We start from the raw sequence: 20499 nt of genomic DNA on the forward strand, positions 1-20499 counted from the left end.
CCAGAATGCACATAGCAAATTTCACTCAGATTAGCCATGTCTCAGCTATGAACCCAGGTAATTATAACGTTAATAACCTAGGTAATTATTACATTAATACCATTCTTTCCTAAAAGAGCATTCTCTTCACCAAAGCAGCTATAACCAACATACAGTGCAATTTGCCTTCCAAACAAATTCAACAGCTTCAGCTTCTTGAAGTGCAATGGAATACACCCTTTCAACCTTAATCTGACCATGCTAACCCCTCATCAAAATGACCAGAATGCCATTTGGCCTAGGCAAGGCAACAATGGCCTAGAAACTTTTTGCATCTCAGCTACTGCAGAGAGACTGATCCTTCAAAGTGAAGTTATTTATGTTGGAATTCTCATGGTACATGTACATCGTGGCCTAGTGGAGTGTGTTCCTGCCTGCAGCACGGGGGGTTGGAACTAGATGAGTTTTGGATCATTCTATGATTCCATGATCTCTTACATCTGATCACAAATATGGGGACTGATGCACAGTCCCCCTTTCCTCTTTCACAGCCACTGGTACTTGAACAGACCTGCTTTGTACACCCAGCTTTGCTAAACTGCTCTAAAAAGTAGCCCATAGATTTCAAATACATTTACACCTAATACAGCAAGAGCTTCCAGACAGATCCTAGAAACCATGAGTTAATCAGCACACATCCCTCACCCCCTACTTAAATTATAGGAATTTAAGTTTTAGTGAGCACAGCATGCTGGAAGAACATTCCCAGACAACCCCAGCTGTGCATTAACAGGTTAATTGACTGTGGTCTTTCACTTCTTTACTGAGGCGTGAGGATGGTAAATAAGTGATAACAGTCAAAATGAAACAGTTGAAGACTGGGGCAGGAGGGGCAGGGAATCACTGCAAGGATAATGAGAGTCACCAGAATAAAGAACCTCAGAGAGGTTGTTCTTGGTCTCAGTGCAATATGGACCCAGCTGTGAGCAGTAGGATGGACCAGACCTTCAGGTCCCTTCCTACCACAATGATTTTATGATTCTGTGATACAGAGGGGAAAAAGCAGTAAGAATTGCCAGCCAAAACGAGCATAGGCTAAGGCTGATGTATCAGGTTCCCCCAATTACTGAAATACACCTCTTCTGCATCAGCAAGGCCTTTCACAGATTTTGTCATAAAATTGTTCAGAACATTTGCCACCAACTGTCAGCCTTAACTTAGACTTTTCTTTTGAGCTAGTTATCTTAGACATAATAATTACTTTTCACTCTTCACTTTAGCTACTGGATAATGGAGAATTATTTGCCTTACAAAATAATCCTGTCACATTTTTCCTTAGTATGTGGTTGTCAGTTTAAAAAATACCAGGTTAACCATTTTCTTTATACTTATTCTGGGCCCATTTCCTCCATTTCCACTGCAATGCACAACCAGAGCATTCATTATTCTCCTCAGAACATTCCCTCCGAAAAAATACAGGAGACACTTTTCCTTTCGTCCTCCTTTATAAACCTCAGGTAAAAATTCTGGGAAGCTTTTTTTTTCCCAGTAGATGAACTGCAAAAGGGGAGAGACTGTTCTTGGCAACTTGTTCATTTGTTTCTTCATTCCCATTAGCTTTTCAGCAGTCTGCTAGAACTGAATTCTCTGCAGGAGAATTCTTAACTACAAGAGAGGATTTTCCTCTCTTGTATGAGCAGAAGAGCAGAAGACTGTGTCACATGAAAAATGCTCCACAAGCTTTTGCTTGGTGTTTTGTGTGCTGCCTGCCCATTTTGAATGCAGAGTTCCTTACATACCTGATTAATTAAAGCAGATAAAAGCTACCATAACAAACCAAAACCAAAGCAAACCAAAAAACAACAACAAAAAAACCCCAACCAACCAAAAAGAGTTGTATTCTTACTGCCTTGGAAGTTGAGATTCAATTTTCCATATCGTTTGCTCTGCCAAAAGAGAAGAACTGAAGCCTGCATTTTTATTGTCTCAGGTGAAATATGAGTTGGCCCTAAACAGGGAATAAATAAGTTTGTTTTCTGCCCTTCTGTGGCTGGGAAATGGAAAATTTATTAGTGCTTTCTAAATTCTGCATTCAAAATCCAAATCTAGCTAAAATATTACCTAACTTCATGAAAATATCTCTTAAAAACTCAGAAAGGCCTCGATAAATTATAAATCTTTAAGACTAAAATGGCAAAGGCAGTGTTTTCAGAGTAACAGATTATCTAAAGGAATTAGTTTATGCCAGGAATTACACAGAGTCTTGTCTCATTGGAAATGAAAGTCTTTCAAACAGAGAAATAACTAGCCAGGTTACAGGGAAATAATTCACAGCATGCATCTTAAAAATCAATGTATAGCTGATATCCTGGTTCATAATTTCAGGGTGGATTCTACAGAATGAAGAGCTGGCAATCTTCCCAGTTTGGACCAAACAGCATCAAAAGGAATTTGCAATTATTAGGGAATACTCAATGTCTGGTTTTGTATCAGCTGGAAGATCTGGTCAATTTGTCACCTTCAAAATATTTCATTTCCTCAGGTGGAAGGAGAGAGGGAATTAAAAAATGGGAAAATGTATCAACTATTTCCTTTTGCTAGATCAGTCATGCAAAACTGGGAGACTTTTTGCATTACCTGTTTTACAGTGTGTGCAACGAAGCAGACCCTATTATGTTAAATGGTGGCTACTTTATGGCTACAAAATATTGTCAAAAGATAATAACCATCTGTCACTCTTAGATAATTGTTCAGGTGAAAACATTGACTTTATGATAACATTCTCTTGTAACAGCTTTATATCTGCTACAGTGAGAATCTGAACACATAATAATGCTGTTTGACACAGTAGCCAGCCCCCAGACAGGGCAAGTGTTAACAGGCAGAAAACATTTAACTGACGAGAGACAATTTGGGGTAGGAAACTCTGAAGACTCCCTACAAAAATGGCAACTTCTAAGCTGTGATAAATTTGTCAATTTTCCTGGTGGATACTCATTTGCAAATTGTGTTGTTTACTGTTGAAAATAGTTACCTCTCCCTTGCAGAGAGAAAAGCTGCCCTTTCACTAGACCAGCTTTTCCACTTAAGCTGGTATAATTTTTGTTGATGGTGAGAGGGGCTGGTGTTGCTGTTTTGACTTTTGGGGAGTTTATAAGTGTTAAAGTTTGTGGGTTTTAGTTTTAAGGTTTTTTACACTACCATGAACCAAATTAATGGGACCAAATTGGAAGTATCTGCTAAACTTACAGACAAGAGAAGTCTGGACACTTAAGTCAGACCTTGTGCACCCCACAATTTCAATTAGGCACTCTCTTTTATGTCAAACTTTTTTTTCCTCCCATGCCATGCTAATAGGCCCACGTCCTGTCCAGCTGCTGGAGGTTCTAAAGGGTAGGCTGCCTTTGGATTATCAAGAAAACCTCCTTAGTATCCTACTGCTTGCTATCAAGTGCTCAAGAGGGGACCTTAAGGGAACACATTACACTCGACAATCAGCTTTTGCTCATCTTGTGCACATAAGTAAGTCTGTTTTCTCAAGTTCAATTTTTAAAGAACACATGGATTTGACAAGATGCACACAGCCTGCCTGGGTGACCAAATTCCAATAGTAAAAGCATAATTAGAAGTTTCAGAACTACAATACAGCTCGAGTCTGCTCTGCCAGATAAACATCTTGTATCTAATCCTTGAAACAGAGAGTATGGCATTCTGCACCACAGAAGTACTGTCACCTTAAACTCTGTCATTGACCAAAATCTTCCCTTACCATTTGGTTGTGCTTATTTTCAAAACATTTTTTGAGACACTTGTGGATGTTTCCAGTAGGCCTCATTACAACAAGCAAACAAATCAGTTCCTGCAAAGCTGCACAAAACCATGAAAAGTTACCACCACAGCTGCAGCTGGAAAACCATTAGCAACCAGGCTGTTAACGAATAAATACAAAAAATTAATCCCAGTCTGCATCAAACCCATGCATCTTAGACCATGCTCCAAAAGCTGCCAGATCTCAACTCAGCCAGATCACATCCAAAGGCATCAGCCTTCAAAACTCTTGAAGAAGATGCCAGGAGTTTGCAGAGCTTGTGATGAGAAACAAATCTCACCACTAACGAGGTCTCAGCAACAACTTACTGATGATCAGTAAGAAGTGAGCAGGAATTCCATATGAAATTTCCATTTCTGAATTGGAAACTTTAAATCATCGAAATGACGAGTCCACTGCTGAACTGCACTACTCAGCGCCTTAGTCCTGCCTACTTACTCAGGGATGTCACACATCTCATTTGTTCTTATCCTCTCTATTCCCATAACTTCAGTAACAGGTTCAGGAAATCTAGATTTAGAAAATATTAATTTGAAACAGCAGGTTTTCACGGGACAACACTTGACAAAACTTGACAAAATTTCCCAAAATCAGCCTGTGATGCATGGTCAAATCTGCTGGCTAGGACATGGCACACCTAAACAACAGTCCCTGAGAACACATCAATACCTAAGAAGTTTAACACCATTAAAATGTTTGCCCTTGAGCCTAAGCCATCAATGTGGCAAGAGCAATTTGCATTTAGATCAGTGCATCTTTTGGGGCAAGGATATGGATCCCAAAGGGAGGTAAGAGACAGCGCTAGATTTTCAATTAAACCAAAACGGATACCACGAGCATCAACAAATTTCCAGAAAGCAGATATTCCTTTAAAGGGAAGTGAAAATGAATTGTTGAGCTGTTAGTTGTGATGTGTAGCATATATCAAGTTTGATAATAGGGTAGCAACAATTGATTACCATGGTGATAAATCTGGGGGATTTGGTAGGAATCAGTGGAAACAGAAACCTGCACGTAGTATTTCTACTGGACAGACTGGTATAAACTTTTACAAAAAACAGAACTGAGAGAGACTGGAATATGACATAATTAGGGAAAGTCTGAATAGCTCTGTAGAGTAGAAAGCCCTGGACCACAGACTGGAGGTGCCAGTAAAGAGTGAGATAAGTGATTCATTTGATAACTGAAGACTGAATTTCCAAAAGGCTTTCAAACCACTTGTTGCCTAAAGAAATTCAGGGAGAAAAAAAAATCCGAGGCAAATTAGTTTTGGAGGTGAGATAAGGAAAGGATTTTAATTTGTGCCTAGGCATAAAGATTACAAGATGTGCGTCCCTCCCTCTGTACAGATGTTACAATTTATAATATTGTCTGTCCAATCCCAGATGTTTCCACCCTGTGGCTTTTGCCCTGATCCACCCTCAGTCCATCCCTTGGGAATTGGGGCTGGGGGCTTTTCGAGACCCCCTTTTCATCAATCATCATCTTCTTCAGAGTACAAGGGGCATATATTCACCCAATTCTTGACTGTACTTTTGTGGTTTAGGCCAAGGTACAAGTGTTCTCTAAACAAAATAGGCCTACTTTGACAAGAGACTGAACATTTCTACTGGAATTCAGGGGTAGAATTGATATGGGGAGCATGGAATGGGGTGATAGGGTTGGGGAATTACTTTGGTGTGTAGTTACTATGCTAAGGGTAAAGGAATAAATGCTGCTGCTTCTAAATCTACTTCTACTATATAACTACTTATAAAGCTTATAAAAAAAACTAAGAAAATCAAAAAAACAGATGGACCTTAAGGTATCACACTCTTCCTGGAGAACTCCAAGATGGCACGGGATAAGATGACAGATTTTCCAGTGTTACTTCTTACAAAACAAAACAAGGAGTAGAAATAAGCAGACAGTTTTCCCAACTTCATAAGCCAGGGAATGGCTCTGAAATAGTGCAATGCAATAATTTCAAAAATAATATTAAAAGAGAGTATTGAAGTAACAAAGGAGAGAATCTTTTGTCTTTTGTCATTTCAGGTACTCAAAGTTGACAACAAACAATTGAAGATGGTATCACAGTACCAAGTGATCAGTCAATAAAGCAGACCAGTTCAATGTCAACAAACTTTAAACATGTATAGTGAAAAAACACTCTATATGCCATACTGAGCTATAAATTAGCTACTACTGTTAAGAATTGATATTTCTGAAGTTAATTAAGAAAACACTAGAAATACACTAGTTCAACAATAACTAAAAGGCAAATAATAAGGCTAGGATTTCTCAAGACCTGACAGTAAAGAAACATCTAAGATGCTGCATATAGTTCTTGTCCTTACTTCCATCTAAAAATATCCATTTAGATATCAGTTTAGCAGGATAAAACCCCTACTTCTTCACAAGATACATCTCTACATTATTGAAATAATGGTTATTATAATGTTATGGAAGACAAAGAGTTTAAAAGAAAGAGGAGGGAAAGGTAGAGGATGTTCCCAGCAAGAGCAAAAATCGTATGATGTTTCTGACAGAACTTCCAGGTGGGTCATTAAACTGCTAAAAGCTATTCCAGCAGAAGCAAAGTTTGCATGCCCAGTGACACACATCCAGCCTTTAGTGTTGATCAAAAAGGGAAAAATTCAAAGTCATGGTTCTCAATCAAGGTGAGAATCAGGAAGAGGAAGCTTGACCCTTTTAAGTTTAGTGAATTTATATTTATCCAGAAGCACATTACAGTCAGGTCAAACAATCTTGATATAAAAGGTATTGAAACCCACCATTTAATTTACCTTCCTGTTTGAATGCCATTTCACCATAAGCAAGTGCAAGCATCTCTACTTAGATTCTTATGTCTATTCTCTCCCAAAAAGCATGACATGTATTTTGCTGTTGCAGATGCCAAAAAGCCAGATGAAAAGCTTATCTTTAATCTTAAGTCTCTGAATAGCATCTTGGTTTTTTTCCCCCCTGATCTCCATAGCTATGCTAAGGGTCAAGCTGTAACTGGCAATTTTTGTGATGCATTCATCTGTAAACATGCTACATGGACTGGAAAAGTGGTAATAAACTGAATCAGAACTTTAAACCATTGATGGAAAACAAATTGTATCAACAGAGATAAGCAAGACAGAAATCTGAATCATTCCCTTACTCCTTGCTCAAGTATTGACAGTACGTTTTGCAGTTTACTTTGAGCGACTTCAACTGTCCAGATTGCCATCTTAATAACTGCAGCTGTCCAAAGTGACTTGAAAAATGAGCCTGATCAAAATCTAAAATTTAATGCTATAAGTATTTACATGCCTTATGATACATTGAAGTGCTATTCATCAAGTGTTGTTTTTTTAACATAATACAAGATGTAGTAATGTTACAAAGTAAAAAGAAGGGTGATCTCAGCTCTCCAACCAAGCACTAGAGAGCACCTTGGATCTCTTAATCCCAGAGTCCTGACTAAGAGCATTTCAGTATCCAAAAAGAAGAAAATTATTGTATTAGTAAATGGGCATTATTACAGTGTTTTTCTTTGTAAGCAGTAAACAGAATGTTCTCCCACCAAGAAATAATGTTTGGTTATTGGAGTTTGGGCTTTTTTTTTTTTGGGGGGGGGGGGGCATAAACTAAAAGCATTTCTTAAGGAATGTCTGTCTCTCTTTTGCGTTCTAGAACATGAAAAACATTCTAGTGTGATTGCAGTTTAAAAAACAGTTCAACAAGAACCAGAGCACGAGCTCCACCTTCCTCCAGGAAAACCCCAGGGCTATCCACTGTGATCCAAATCACATTCACCAAGTAACACATAGGAGGCACTGGACAACAAATTCCACTGCTTACCCATGACCTGGGTGCTAAAACCAGGACCTATGAGGCTCCACTGACCCTCAGAACTCATCCAGGAACAGACCCTCCTACCCAGGACTAAAAACCTCCCACACTGTCCAGCAGCAGAAACCAGCATGGACAAGGAACAAGGTGAATTTTCCATGATAACAGAATAAACAGGCCCAAGATTTTGGGACTCATGCTTACGTGTGTACTCACAAAAACAAAGCAGGATGTCTTTGTGCAGGTAAGTGGTACACAAACATAGGTATAATTTGCACCAGATTTTAAAATAAAACCTTCACATGGAATTTAAAGAAGAACATCCATGTTCCAAGAGTGCATTGGTCTCTGCTGGCTTTGGCAAAGGAAGGAAATCTTAGAAATCCTAGGCAACTGCTTAATCTGGCTATAGCAGTAGAGATGGCCACAGGGGACCGTCCCATATGGACTTCATTCCACTGTGTCACACAGCTCAGTACTTCAAGCTGAAGACAAACAGTCACTTATTACATTTGATATGAAACGGATTTATTTTATGCTTTTGAAGATCCGATGTTTTGAAAGCTGGTATTCCATAATCAGCCTTGTTTTTGTTTTCCTTCAGGGGTTAATAAAAAAGCAACCATACTTAATAGAAACAATCTCACCAAAACGGAGTTCTGGGTTCATATAATACCCATCTGCTCAACTGTAATCGTCATAGGTGAAGTCCTACTGCATAAAATAAAAATTACTGTTATAAAAACATACTATAAAATAGTAAAAATTGAGATGGCAGATCTTTACCCAGTCATTCAAACCCAGTTCAGGCATTCAATCCCACACATACAAATGCACAACCACACAATCACTCCTGTAAGTGCAGTGATGCATGATTTGAAGTGAACAGCCTTAACATTGTATTCACAGCTCTGATGAATTCACAGTACTTGTTATAGAGTACTACAACAGCAAAGTTACTGCAAATATCTGAGTAGCTAAGTTTGAGGTGTTCCAACAGTCCTTGCTCTCCCTGCAACATAACAATTTCCTGGGAGATAGAGGTAGGAGATCTCACACTCCTTAAAATCTGCTGGGTGGTTCTCCCAGTGCAATGGAGGAAAAGTTTCACTCCCCAGACTTGCTCCTCTAACACAACAGTTGCTGCTCACTGACAAATATTTTAAATGGAAGAAAAAAAAAAAGCCTAAGAGGCAAAAGGTGAAGCACCCAAGATAATAAAATAAAGTTCTAATCTGCTTAGCTCAGATTGCATCCAACACTTCGTATCTGACTTAAACACAACTATGTATTTTGACAAAAAACAAGTGATCAGTAAAGCATAAAAAGTTTTGCCTGTAGAAATACCTGAACTGCAATAACCTCAGACTGGCACCTTCCATAATGCAGGCTTAGTGTAGCTGTTCAGCAAGATGAAAACTAACATACATTCCTAAATCACTGAATAAAACCACAACAGAATAAAGTGCATCAAAAAAAAAAAAAAATAAAAGGAGAGAGGTTTCTGTTTGCAAATGGTTCCCCTAAATTAGGAGACAAAGCATTAAAGTTTTACAGCCTTACCCACATGCACTGGCGTGTTAGGAAGGCTTTTTTGTTTGGTTTTAATGACAATATGAGGACAAAAGGAAATTCTATAAGTTTTAGAATATAATCTTCAAAGGAAAGAAACTGGAAGATTTCAGGGTGGGAGTGGAAGAAAAAGGGAGTTTTTCAGTGGAAATGCACAGTAATAGAGAAGTGAGGAAATTTAGGAATAAAATGCAAAAAAAATCACGTATAAAATGGTTTCTAAACTTTGAAATGCTACAACAGCGGACACAACCTTCAGAATTTTTAACCTGAGTTTCAGCAGTTGGCATTAAATAAATTTCTGAACGTATCTAAAATTTCCAGTGTAATATCAGTAGGGATGATCAGGCCTTCACAGAACTGCAGCAGTAATTTTCAAAGGGCACCTAGACAATGTAGGGATTGTCTTCCACCACTTCCACTAAACTTTAACAACAGTTTCAGCACTTCTGAATGTTCTGCCATTTGCATCTATCCATGTTATTTACAGTGACCATGACTATCAATGGCACCTGTACAAAGAGCTCTTGCCCTGTCTAGCCTTGTACCTGTAGCAATTTTTAACATGTAAAAATGCCTATTGATCATCAAAGCAGACAGCAGAAGGAAGCACTCAATAAATAGGTCACTGATTTTCAAAATTTTTGGTATGATCAGAATCACAATTCAACAACACTGATGCCATCAGTATATTGCAATTAGTTGCACGAGTTCCCAGTTAGCAGAGGATGACAACACTCCGTGTGACACGTCACACTCTCTAGTACTGTTACAAAAGCACGAAATACAGTGTCTCCAGACACAAGAACTAGAATCTGTGTTTTGGCAAGTGAGTATGATATACAATGAGCTGAAAAACAATCCAGATCTAATGTTCATTCTCCTTCCAGTCGTCACTTATCCAGAATTTATCACTCTATACAAACCAAAGGGGCAGCCAACAGTTCTTTTGATCACCCAAATCTTCTGACAATTAAGCTGAGGAAAATAAAATCAGTCATTACAGTAAAAAAAATAAAAAACATGTCTGAGTGTTCATATTAAAAAAAAATCTAAGCACAAGGCAATTTAAGAACTTGCAAATGAACACACATCAGACATGAACACTGTTAACAAGTTTTTTTCTCTGATATTAAACGACTTGTTTATGGTACAATGTTTCCATACCCCACCACCAACTTACTTATGGAACTTCATTATTTACCAACACTCTGCAGTTATGAAATAACTGATACATATCAAAAACAAAGAATTCACTCAATGTTATTCCAGCACAACATGACCCCAACACAAAGAATAACCCATGTTTTAACACCTCCTTCCCTCTCACCCCTCCATCCACGAGCAGAATGCCAGGAGCTGGAACAGGAACTGCCATTTTAGGGATGCCATTTTCAGTGCTGGTCTGTGCCCATCAGTGTGAGCCATCACACAGATCCTAAAAGAACCACGACCTCTTGGTAGCACAGAGGAGAACACGCTGAATTATGTTAATTACTTGTGGTGCTCAGCATCCTTCTCTCTCAAAAAGTCATAAATTAAGTTAAATCCTAAGTTAATTTTAGCTGGAAGTTTGCTGCTTTGTTTCATACAAGAAAAAGGGAGTTTATACCAAAAGCCCAAAGTTTTCTCCTCCCTTCAAATTTAACAAAGATATTAACAACCTCTTCTCATCTTGGCCTGTTTCCATCCTCTGACTCTAATGGCAAGTATAAATTATTGTTTCAGATTATCTGAGGTTCCAAAATAATATATATATATATATATATATATATATATATACATACATATATATATATATATATATATACATACATATATAAAGGAAAAAAGCAGCACTGGGTAGTCTACGACACCATGAATATGATATGATATGAATATGATAACATTAAAAGGACAGGCAGCATAAAGAAAGTTATTTCTTAAGAATACCTTGATACAGAATGTCACACTGAATAATAAAGAACAACAGTTCAAGAGCAGGGTACCTACTAAAGGCCAGGGATAAGGAAGAATGTGTAGCATTCAGAGAATATTACAAAAACTGAAAGTGTAGCTGCATATAATTGCATTAAGGGATGTTAAAAGGCAAAGGAACTAAAAGGACAGCAGATTTTTTTTTTTTTTAAAGTATGACTGATTTCAAGTAATTTTGAAGAAATAAAGGAAAGGTCTGCCTTTATTATATGAAATTGGATAATGCTAGAGATCTGCTACAGATTTTAAAAAGTAAGCTACCAGCAGGAAATATATCAGACTGGAATATCAAGGGGAGAATTAATAAAATTTATATTAGTCTAATCTCAAAAAGGCTTTTCTGTATTTAGGAGAGAATGACTGCATCGTCCAGAACAAGCACTGACACTCTCCCAAATACCTCTCAAATGAGCCTATATCTGCCCACTGAGTACTGAAGAAAAACAAGGGAGTCTAAGCTTAATAATGTATTCAACTGTATGTTGAAGAATAAATGCTCATCAGACTTTGAAAAAAACAAACAAACAAACAAAAAACCCAACAAACCCAAACCCCTATTTAAGAGCTACTTTCCTTAAGAGCCTTATCCTTACGATTTATAACAAATATTGGCTTGATATTAATTCAGAGAGAATTATATAAAAAGGCTGTAAATCCATAAGTTCTGATAAGGATAACTGTCATAAGATTAACTGAACTGCTCAGTACAATCAATTGTACCCATGAGTCGAGGGGAGTAAGAGAACAAAGAGCTGTACCAAACTTAAATCAGCAATTTCATGCAATCAATTATAAACAGACATTAACAGAAAGCCTACAAGGAACACCAACAATGTACACAGAAATAGCTGAGACACAAAAGCTCATCTCACACAGCTCTTCCAAAGGATGCAAAAAATCCCAAACTAACCCTTAAAAACCCATAACAGCTTGGAGAAGAATATTACCAACTAGAAACGGAGATGCTGAGCAATCCAGCCAAGGATGAGTCCAACAACCCAAGAGGTTTCTGTCAGGGACCTCTTCTAAAAGTATTCAACAACTGGTTTAGTACTACATAGAAATCATAAAGCACAGGATCCCCATTCCCCACTACTCCCCAAAAATATCTTACAGAAATACACTTACATGAAGCTACTGTTAATTGCTCTGATTCAGATCAACTGCATTCTTCTTCCAGAGACACAACTGAGAGAAGGGATTTGCCAGGCAGTTTCTTTAACATTTCATTGCAGCAGATTAATACTACTTAAGTGTTGCATTGCTCAAGCTTTGCTATACAATACTTAAGACCAAATTAAAGATTTGGATCACATAAAACTGAAGAAGTTTCAAGTGAAATTTCTGTAGGAAATAGTTTGTACTCTGCTGTAGTAGACAATCTCTAGATATTCCTTCTAATGTCTGTTAGTCTTTGACTCTGTTCTTCTATTCTGTCATTTTGTACATGTTATCTCCCATGTTAATAAAGTCCATCTGACCCCCTGCTTCCTAATCAGCTACTGAAGATCTCTCACAACTGTACAAACTGCAGCAGCAGCTGGGGCTCCAGACCTGCAACTATAAATGTGAGGGAAAGAAGTGAAGGTGCATATTTGCTCCCTCTGTGTTATCAGTAAATTACTTCCTTAGAACCAGGTCTGTGGACAAAATACAGAGGGTAGGTTCTTTTTTCCTGTTTATTTTTGCTGGTGTTCAACTGAGGAAGCTTTGCTGAAATCAAATAAAAGCTACCAAAAAAAAGCAGCAAAAAAAAAAAATGTGGTCCCTTAGCTCTTGTTGGTGGCAATAAAACTACTGGCACCCACAAAAACTGCTTTCTTCAACAGCTTTACAGTAACATCCAACCTTCTGCTGCTTTCCATTAATTAAAAAGAGTTTCTTACAGCACAGTTCTACATTGAAAGGCAAATTCTATTTTAACACTGCAGTATCACAGTTTTCCATTATGCTTGAAAGACTTAACAAATTCTTAGATTTCAAGGGAAGATTATGAGACTGGAAACAAATTTCTAGCCTGCACAGTTTCAGACTTTTAGGGACTTCCTTGCACATTCCACACTTGCAGTGTAATCTTCTCAACTTCATTCAGTGAAGAGACCTGCAACGTTTCCCTGGATCTCCCCTGAAAGTCTGTACATCACATCACACTCGAACAAGAGAACTATAGGAAGGTGGATTATGGCTCTTCTCCCTCTTTCCAGAAGCCACTGGTTTGTGCCAACTCTTCACTTAAAGCACTATTCCCTTTTGCCTACTCAGGTTAACTTGAATGATGTTTAGCCTCACCAAAGAACTTCCTTAGCAGTCTCACAAGTCTTTATCTATATAAGACACTTCAGTCCAATTCCTGTAAGAAGCTGAATTGTGGGGCACCTGTGTCCACATTACAGAATATTTTTCTGCTCACAGGGCTACAATTGGCAGATTCTCCAGATTCTACTGCAGACTGATTTGCCCGTGTCCATGTTTACCATTATCAATTTAGCAGTGGAAAACTGCACAGGGGAGTCACACAAACCCCTACCTGAGACAGACATGTAAGTCATTGCACTCCCTGTATCACTCCATCAGGTAAATGGCAAGGAACAGAATTTCTGGTAGAGAGACAGCAAACTGGACAAAACAATCCCAGCATCTAATGACTTATTACACGTTTACCTTTAAAGAAATTACAATTCAAGGTGTTGAGGAGATAACAAGAGACGAAATGCACTTTAGACAAATTGTATTTTAAGAAGGTATGTGAAAGGGCAGAGAGCAGAGATGTAACTACATAACAGGAAAGGCTCTCTGTTATTTGCATACACTTGCATACATTTCAGGATGGGGATTTAGTCACAAATGAGGAGGGATGAGAAAAGAAATGAACAGGGAGATGTTTTTATGAAAATACAGAACTTCCATTTGGGCAGAAGAGGAGCTACTATTATAAGGATTTAAGCATAGTGATATTAGGAATATAACAGACCAGAACTCAAGGCAGCATAGGGGCGGTTGGAGAGAAGGCTCAGCAGATGAAATAATTACAGTTTGGGCAAGGACATTGAGAATAGGATAGAAAAGCAGCACAGGGGTCTGCCATGCAAGCTTTTCAAGAAGACAACGGAAAGGAAAAAAAACCACAGGTCCTGAGAATTCGGTATACATAAACACACTTTTGATGCTTTTCTTACCTGTACAGTCCTTGTAAGAATTGAGTTAACTCAGGGACTAAAAGATCTAAGTCTTCTCTTACTGGTTTTCTCACATGTGATAATATTAAAATTAACTGCAACTAACATGTCACAGCAATTACACACCATTATCAGGAGCAGAAAACATCCATACAAAGGAAGGAAATACCAACATTTCAGATTTTCCATCTATATCCAGCAGGTTTATTAAGGCACTTAATTATTAAAATAACACAGAAGAATCAACATCATAAACTATGTTTCCAGCCTAAGTGTATGACGGAGCAGACAATAAAGGGTCAGTTTATGAGAGCAGAGCTGAGGATAAAACTTAGGATTTACAAACATAAACGAAATTACAAGCATAACAGAACTAGTTTCCTGGAAATTCATGCATCAAATGCAACAGCACATTTTAATTTATGAATCTGGAGACTTCACATCGTCGTGATAAATGGATGACAGTAATTTTTAAACCTAATGTCAGTGGGTTGTAAAGATTAATACCCACATTCTTCCTTGCATAAATTAACTATCCAAAACCAATAGGTTGAGACTGATTCTCTGTTCTTACAAGGTGTAACAAATCTACGAACAGCAGTATCATCATTTATAATGTCGCATAATTGCAATGACATTTTCTATACAAGTCATTAACTCTTGCTCTCCCTTATAAGGAGTAGACCTCCACTTAAGCTACTTGCAATCAAACCACTTTTTCACTTGTAAAGACCTGATTTCATTGTTTTTTTTCTTCTGTAGTTCTAGTTCTCCTTTGAACACACATATGAATAAACAGCAAGAATAGAACATAATTAAAACAAAACAGAAAACCTGATTTCATGAGGATAGGTGAATCTGAAAAGGAAAGACTAATACTCTTCAAAAAGTAAGAACATTATTATTGCCATATACATTTTATTATTATTAAATGTAATTTATAAGCATTTAAAAAAAAGGGGGGGGGCAAAACTGATGAATCAACAGGAACAAAAAAAAACCCCTGACCTTCCACATGCTCACAATTTACTCTTTTTGATTTGCTACAGAATTCTCCTTCCCCCACTGCTACACCAGAGAAGTACATGTATCACAGTGGGGCAGAACTGTCCATACACAAACATCCTGTTTTGGCAACCACACAAGTGGCTTGGAAAACAGCACAAGGAGATCTTTTCATAGGGAGCTCAGTTCCTTCCCACCCTCTACTCACAGCTCCCTTACTCAGCTTATTTTAAGGACAGAAACATAAAAGTCTGGATTCAAGAAACATAGGGACTAACCCACTTGCTACTTAGCTCAGTGCAAAATTTTTGTGGTGACATTAAAGGGAGTTGCACTGTACCTTGGAAACATCCATGGGAGAAACTCAGCCAAAAGTAACCCAGAATAACTCATCTTAATAAAACCATTGTATAGAATTACTTGTCCTCCAAAGCTCAGGTGACACTGTGTGAAAAGTTCATACAAAATGTACGTTCCAAACCTGTTTAAAGTTGGGAATATGTATTTTGTGGTTTACATGATGTATCTGGTAGAAAAATCTGACATATCAATCAGTCAGAGATGCAAATTAAAATAAACTTGAAAAGTAGGCAATTCTGTTCTACGATTTAGAGTTCTGAGTCACTAGAATTACTAGGGAAGGCATGTTTACTGTATTTACAAAGAAGTGAACTATAATTTTGAATACAATTTTAGCACTCCAGGATTAATCACTTCCCTCGCCAACCTGAAAGATGCAAAGTTGGTCAGGGCTGCCAACTCAGCCATCCAACTCAAATATGAAGAGCTGCCCAAGAGAGCTCAGTATCCATTTTGAAAGAAGTATGTTATTTTAAAACTATTTTTCTCCCATGTTGCCATGTGGCATAGAATACTATATTCTGCAGAAAGAACAGACCCATTATGAACCAGTTCTGGTATTCCTTTCACCTCAAGCGTGACACAAAACACTCAATGCACATTATCTTTCCTAATCACTTTTCTAGAAAAGGTAGATACTGTCTTCTATTACACTTAACTTTGCTGTTTAGACACTTTTAACTTTTCTATTTAGACAACTCTTCTATGTATTCAGAGCAATATATGAATGCTTTACTCCCTCAGAATACAGTAATGGTGCTAATACCCTGAGGAGTAGACCAAGAGTGGCTTGCACTTACAAATACTCATTACTTCTTTGTATATGAAGGTAATAAAAATTAAAAAAAGAAGTCTTCCAAAAGCAGGAAGGTGATACTGCCACAGGGAAACATCTACTCAGCAGATCCTCTAAGAACAAGCCTGACACTTGAAGTTTAAACAAATTAAATTAACATGTGCCAGAAGGTTCTACCAAAGCTTACAAAAGATGTTCTGCACACAGTTTAAAGCAAATACATGAATATTTACTTTTTCTGGACCTCATCACATTTAGGTCTACACATCAGTGCTACCGGAGTTACAGGTTCTGCTTTTACTCACTGTGAAATGTTGTCAATCATTCAACTGTGTTCAACCAAAGAATGTAAAATACAGTAAAAAGCCAGGAGTCTACTCTGCAATAAGCAGTCACCTGATGACAGATTTTTTTTTTCCACAATTATTATTAGAATGCCTAATTTTATTCTTTGAGTCAAGGAAATGTTGAAAAAAAATATCTGAAATGTGCCATTTAAATGAATCGTAGTTGCACAGTTTAAAAGAGACGCTTTGCTCAATGAATTTCAAAGAAGAATTTTAAAACTCGGGAGATTTCATAGTAAGTTAAAGAGATTCATGTATTAAATTCATTAGCAATTGACTTGTTTCATCTCTTCATTGACAGCTCCAGCAAACCTGCAGAAATTTCAGTTTTACCCCAACAGGAAAGATTTGCCCTATAAGTAACAGGAAGGTTCATAAGTGGAAAAAGTAATCCTCAGGTTATGTTTTTGTGTACTAAGATGCTGAGATACCTGTAAGAGAGTAACTCAGTGGATAACCAAATAGCACTATTTGCAGTAAATTCTTCTCCAGTGAAACCTAAATCACTTGCTAGGTACTTATACCACTGTAAAGCAAGCAGAACTTCCATGCCCTGAGGAAAAGTCTGCATCCCACATCAGCAGACCCAGAAAGGGCCTGAACAGGTATCTCTGCTTATGGTTTCTGTACTGTAATATCCACATCCTGATCACAAGAAAAAAAACCACCACTCAAGTTTTTGGGACTCCAGTCCAGCAGCTTCCAGTCACCACAGTAGAGGTGATATTTTTGAAGATACCCAAATGAACTTCAGAGCAATAAATACCCAAGCTCTGTCTCCCTTTAAGGACAGAGTCTACCCTCATGTTTAATGAGCGAAACATAACTTGAACTCAGTTCTGACTTTATTTACAATGTTTTCCAACTATTGACATCTGCAGTCATCTTCCATATTGCTGCATAAACCAAACAATCCTAACAAATGGAACTAAGCTCAAAGGACATGCCCAGAGGGAAATGGACAAGCACAGGGCCCACTGACCATAAAGAAACACTGAAGTTAAACCACATTTAATGAACATGAGGCAAATTTTTCCTTCCTTCCCAGTTTACACTACTTTAAGAGAAGTCAAAAAGGTAGAATTATACAGATTTACAAGTGCTTCAGAATTAAAGATTTCTAGGCTATGCACATGAAGGTGTATGTTAGCAGGAGTAACACAGAAAAACAGTGCAACTGAAATGCTTTTGTTGAATACTTTTCATCAGTGAGGGAGGAAACTTCCTTCAGAAGTGGGATCTTTCAACTGTAAGAAATAAAGCAACTGTTTTCTATCTTCTATTTAAATGCTGAAGACACTCACTGCTTCAGTAACTACAGTTTACTATCAAGGGTCTCTTCACTGAAGAGATCTGCAAGCACAGTTTGTGTGACAAATATTTGTAACATGGAAAATTCCACAAATTCTACTGTGCATTCCACAGTAATATGAGAGTGTCCTGTTTAAGGTGTATGCACACTCATCTGTACTTCCTCTCTTAGAAGGAGATTCTCACAGCTCCAGAATCTGAAGAGGTAGATGAACCTCTTGTGAGGATGGACAAACGTGCCCCTGTCACACCCATTGCACTCCCTGCACCTGATCTGCTCAAGGAATTTCCACCCAGCTCTACATTGTGCAGAGCAGAAATATCCACTGTGTGGGGACATTTTAAACACAAGCAATGGCTTCACAAAACCTTACACAATCTAATCTTCCACTGGTTTCCTACTGATAAGTGATGAAAAGTTTTCAAAGCATATAAAGGAATAATCAGATTCTGAAAATTATCATACCTGATACAGCAAGAAAATCATCAATACTTGTTATATCATCCACAGCTTCAGTAAGAACATGGATGTGATTCTCCCATGTACTCCTATACATCTCCATGTTGTTTTTCACAACTTGACTTTTTGGTCTGGCAGCAAGAGCTAAAGCAGCGTTAATGACCTGTACCAAAAATAAAAACAAAACCCAACTAAATAATTTTGTCTTCAGAAATCAAATGTTGTGTTTTACTTAGCATTGCAGAGCAGGATTCCTGTTCTCCATGCAACAGCTTTGCTCAGCTTTTGTTTCTGTTCTCAAGCAGAAATATCAGTCAGATGTTGCTTAGGCCAACTTTCATTATAGCTTCAAAAAGCTCAATGGAACAGGACAGCAAAAATCCCAACAATTTATTTTTGGCTGGAGAATTCATATTGTTCCAAGTTTGCAGAATATTAATACAAGGAGGTTTTTACTTACTCACACTTCAGGCACACACTCAGCAGTACAGCAAACATCACCACTTCAGTTTTGAGTTAAAATCTTTTACATCAAGAGCCTATTATGGAGTACCTTCACTGAAAGGTATTATCAGCCTCTGTCATGGAAAAGTGGGAGGTTTTGCCAGGCCAAAGGGTATCTTTAGGATTAGAGGCATGGGACATAACACGTACTACATGAGTATAAAAGCAGTAGACTTTGATTGCTAAATCAGTCTGGCCTAAAAATAGGAACTATATTCATATGAAGACAGTAGAGTTCATCTCTCCCAAGAAAGACTAACTGAAGATGCAAATACTGGATTACTTCTACAGATACTTCTTCAGTCAGTTACTTCTGCAGATACTTCTTCAGTCTTCAGATACCTACAGAGGTTTTTTCCTAGTATTGTTTTTTTGTTGATGTTGTATCTATAAACATTTTTTAATTAAACTAACACATATCCCAGGTAGAAGCTGAACATTAACCTTTTTTCTCCCTTCCAATATTGCTTATTTATCAAGGGGAGAATGATTTTAAGACTACAAAACACAACGTAAAGCAAAATACGGGAAGAATAAAACCAACATGCCCCACCAATCCTCAGTGCTGACAGCACACATTCATGAAACATTCCTGCATATTGTGCCACTATAATCAAGTCTTGGCACCAACATATAAGAACTAGAAAAATCCTCTTCTAAGGCCATCTGATGTGTCCTTACAATAACAACAATCCTCTTGACCCTACTCTGGATAATAAGTTAAATCTGTAACCAGTTTTGTTTGGTTGGTATTTTTACAAATCACATGAACTTACAGAGTTAGTGAAATTTAAACAAATGACAAAATTACTAATATTTGTGCCTCTCATAACGAAGGAACATACACAGCTAGGTTTTCACAGGATCACTCGTGGGATTGAGTCTTTTTTGCTAATGATTTTGATGAGGAAGAATAGACCATGTCCTTATTATTTTACCAGGCATGGAGAAGGCAGAGAGAATGTAACTACAATAAAGAAAAGGATAAGATACCTTCACCAATTCCACAGGAGATCAAAGAAACAAACAAACAAACCAACCAGAATTCTGTCCCAGAAGTACAAACATAAAAGCTTAAAAATATTTATTCTCCAAAAAAGGAAAAAAAATCCAATAGGCAAAACAAATTTGAAATTGGAAAAAAGTGGACAGGTTGTTTTAAAAATACCTGATAATAAGATCATAGGGAATGCTCTTTAAAACAAGAAAACAACTTAAAAAAATCAAAAGCACCTCAAAATCCATGACTGCCAGCGAAGATTTTGGCAGTTTGACTATGAAACAATCTTTTTACCAAGTACAGCTCACCAAGCCATACAGTACACACCTAATAAAGTCTAAAGGTTCATTTAAAACAAGTC

At 37.6% G+C, this 20499-nt stretch overlaps 1 protein-coding gene across 4 annotated transcripts in view; it reads right to left on the reverse strand.

Moving 5' to 3' along the window:
• CTNNA3 (catenin alpha 3) overlaps window positions 1-20499 on the reverse strand; it is a 431146-nt gene that overhangs the window by 108894 nt on the left and 301753 nt on the right. For all 4 annotated transcript variants that reach the window (XM_032694679.1, XM_032694676.1, XM_032694677.1 and 1 more), the window contains one exon: window positions 18641-18797. In XM_032694679.1, coding sequence (XP_032550570.1) covers window positions 18641-18797 — 157 coding nt within the window. The remainder of the gene's footprint in view (window positions 1-18640; window positions 18798-20499) is intronic.

The sequence above is a fragment of the Chiroxiphia lanceolata genome, chromosome 8 (assembly GCF_009829145.1).
Source record: "Chiroxiphia lanceolata isolate bChiLan1 chromosome 8, bChiLan1.pri, whole genome shotgun sequence".
In the NCBI taxonomy this organism is placed as follows: domain Eukaryota; kingdom Metazoa; phylum Chordata; class Aves; order Passeriformes; family Pipridae; genus Chiroxiphia; species Chiroxiphia lanceolata.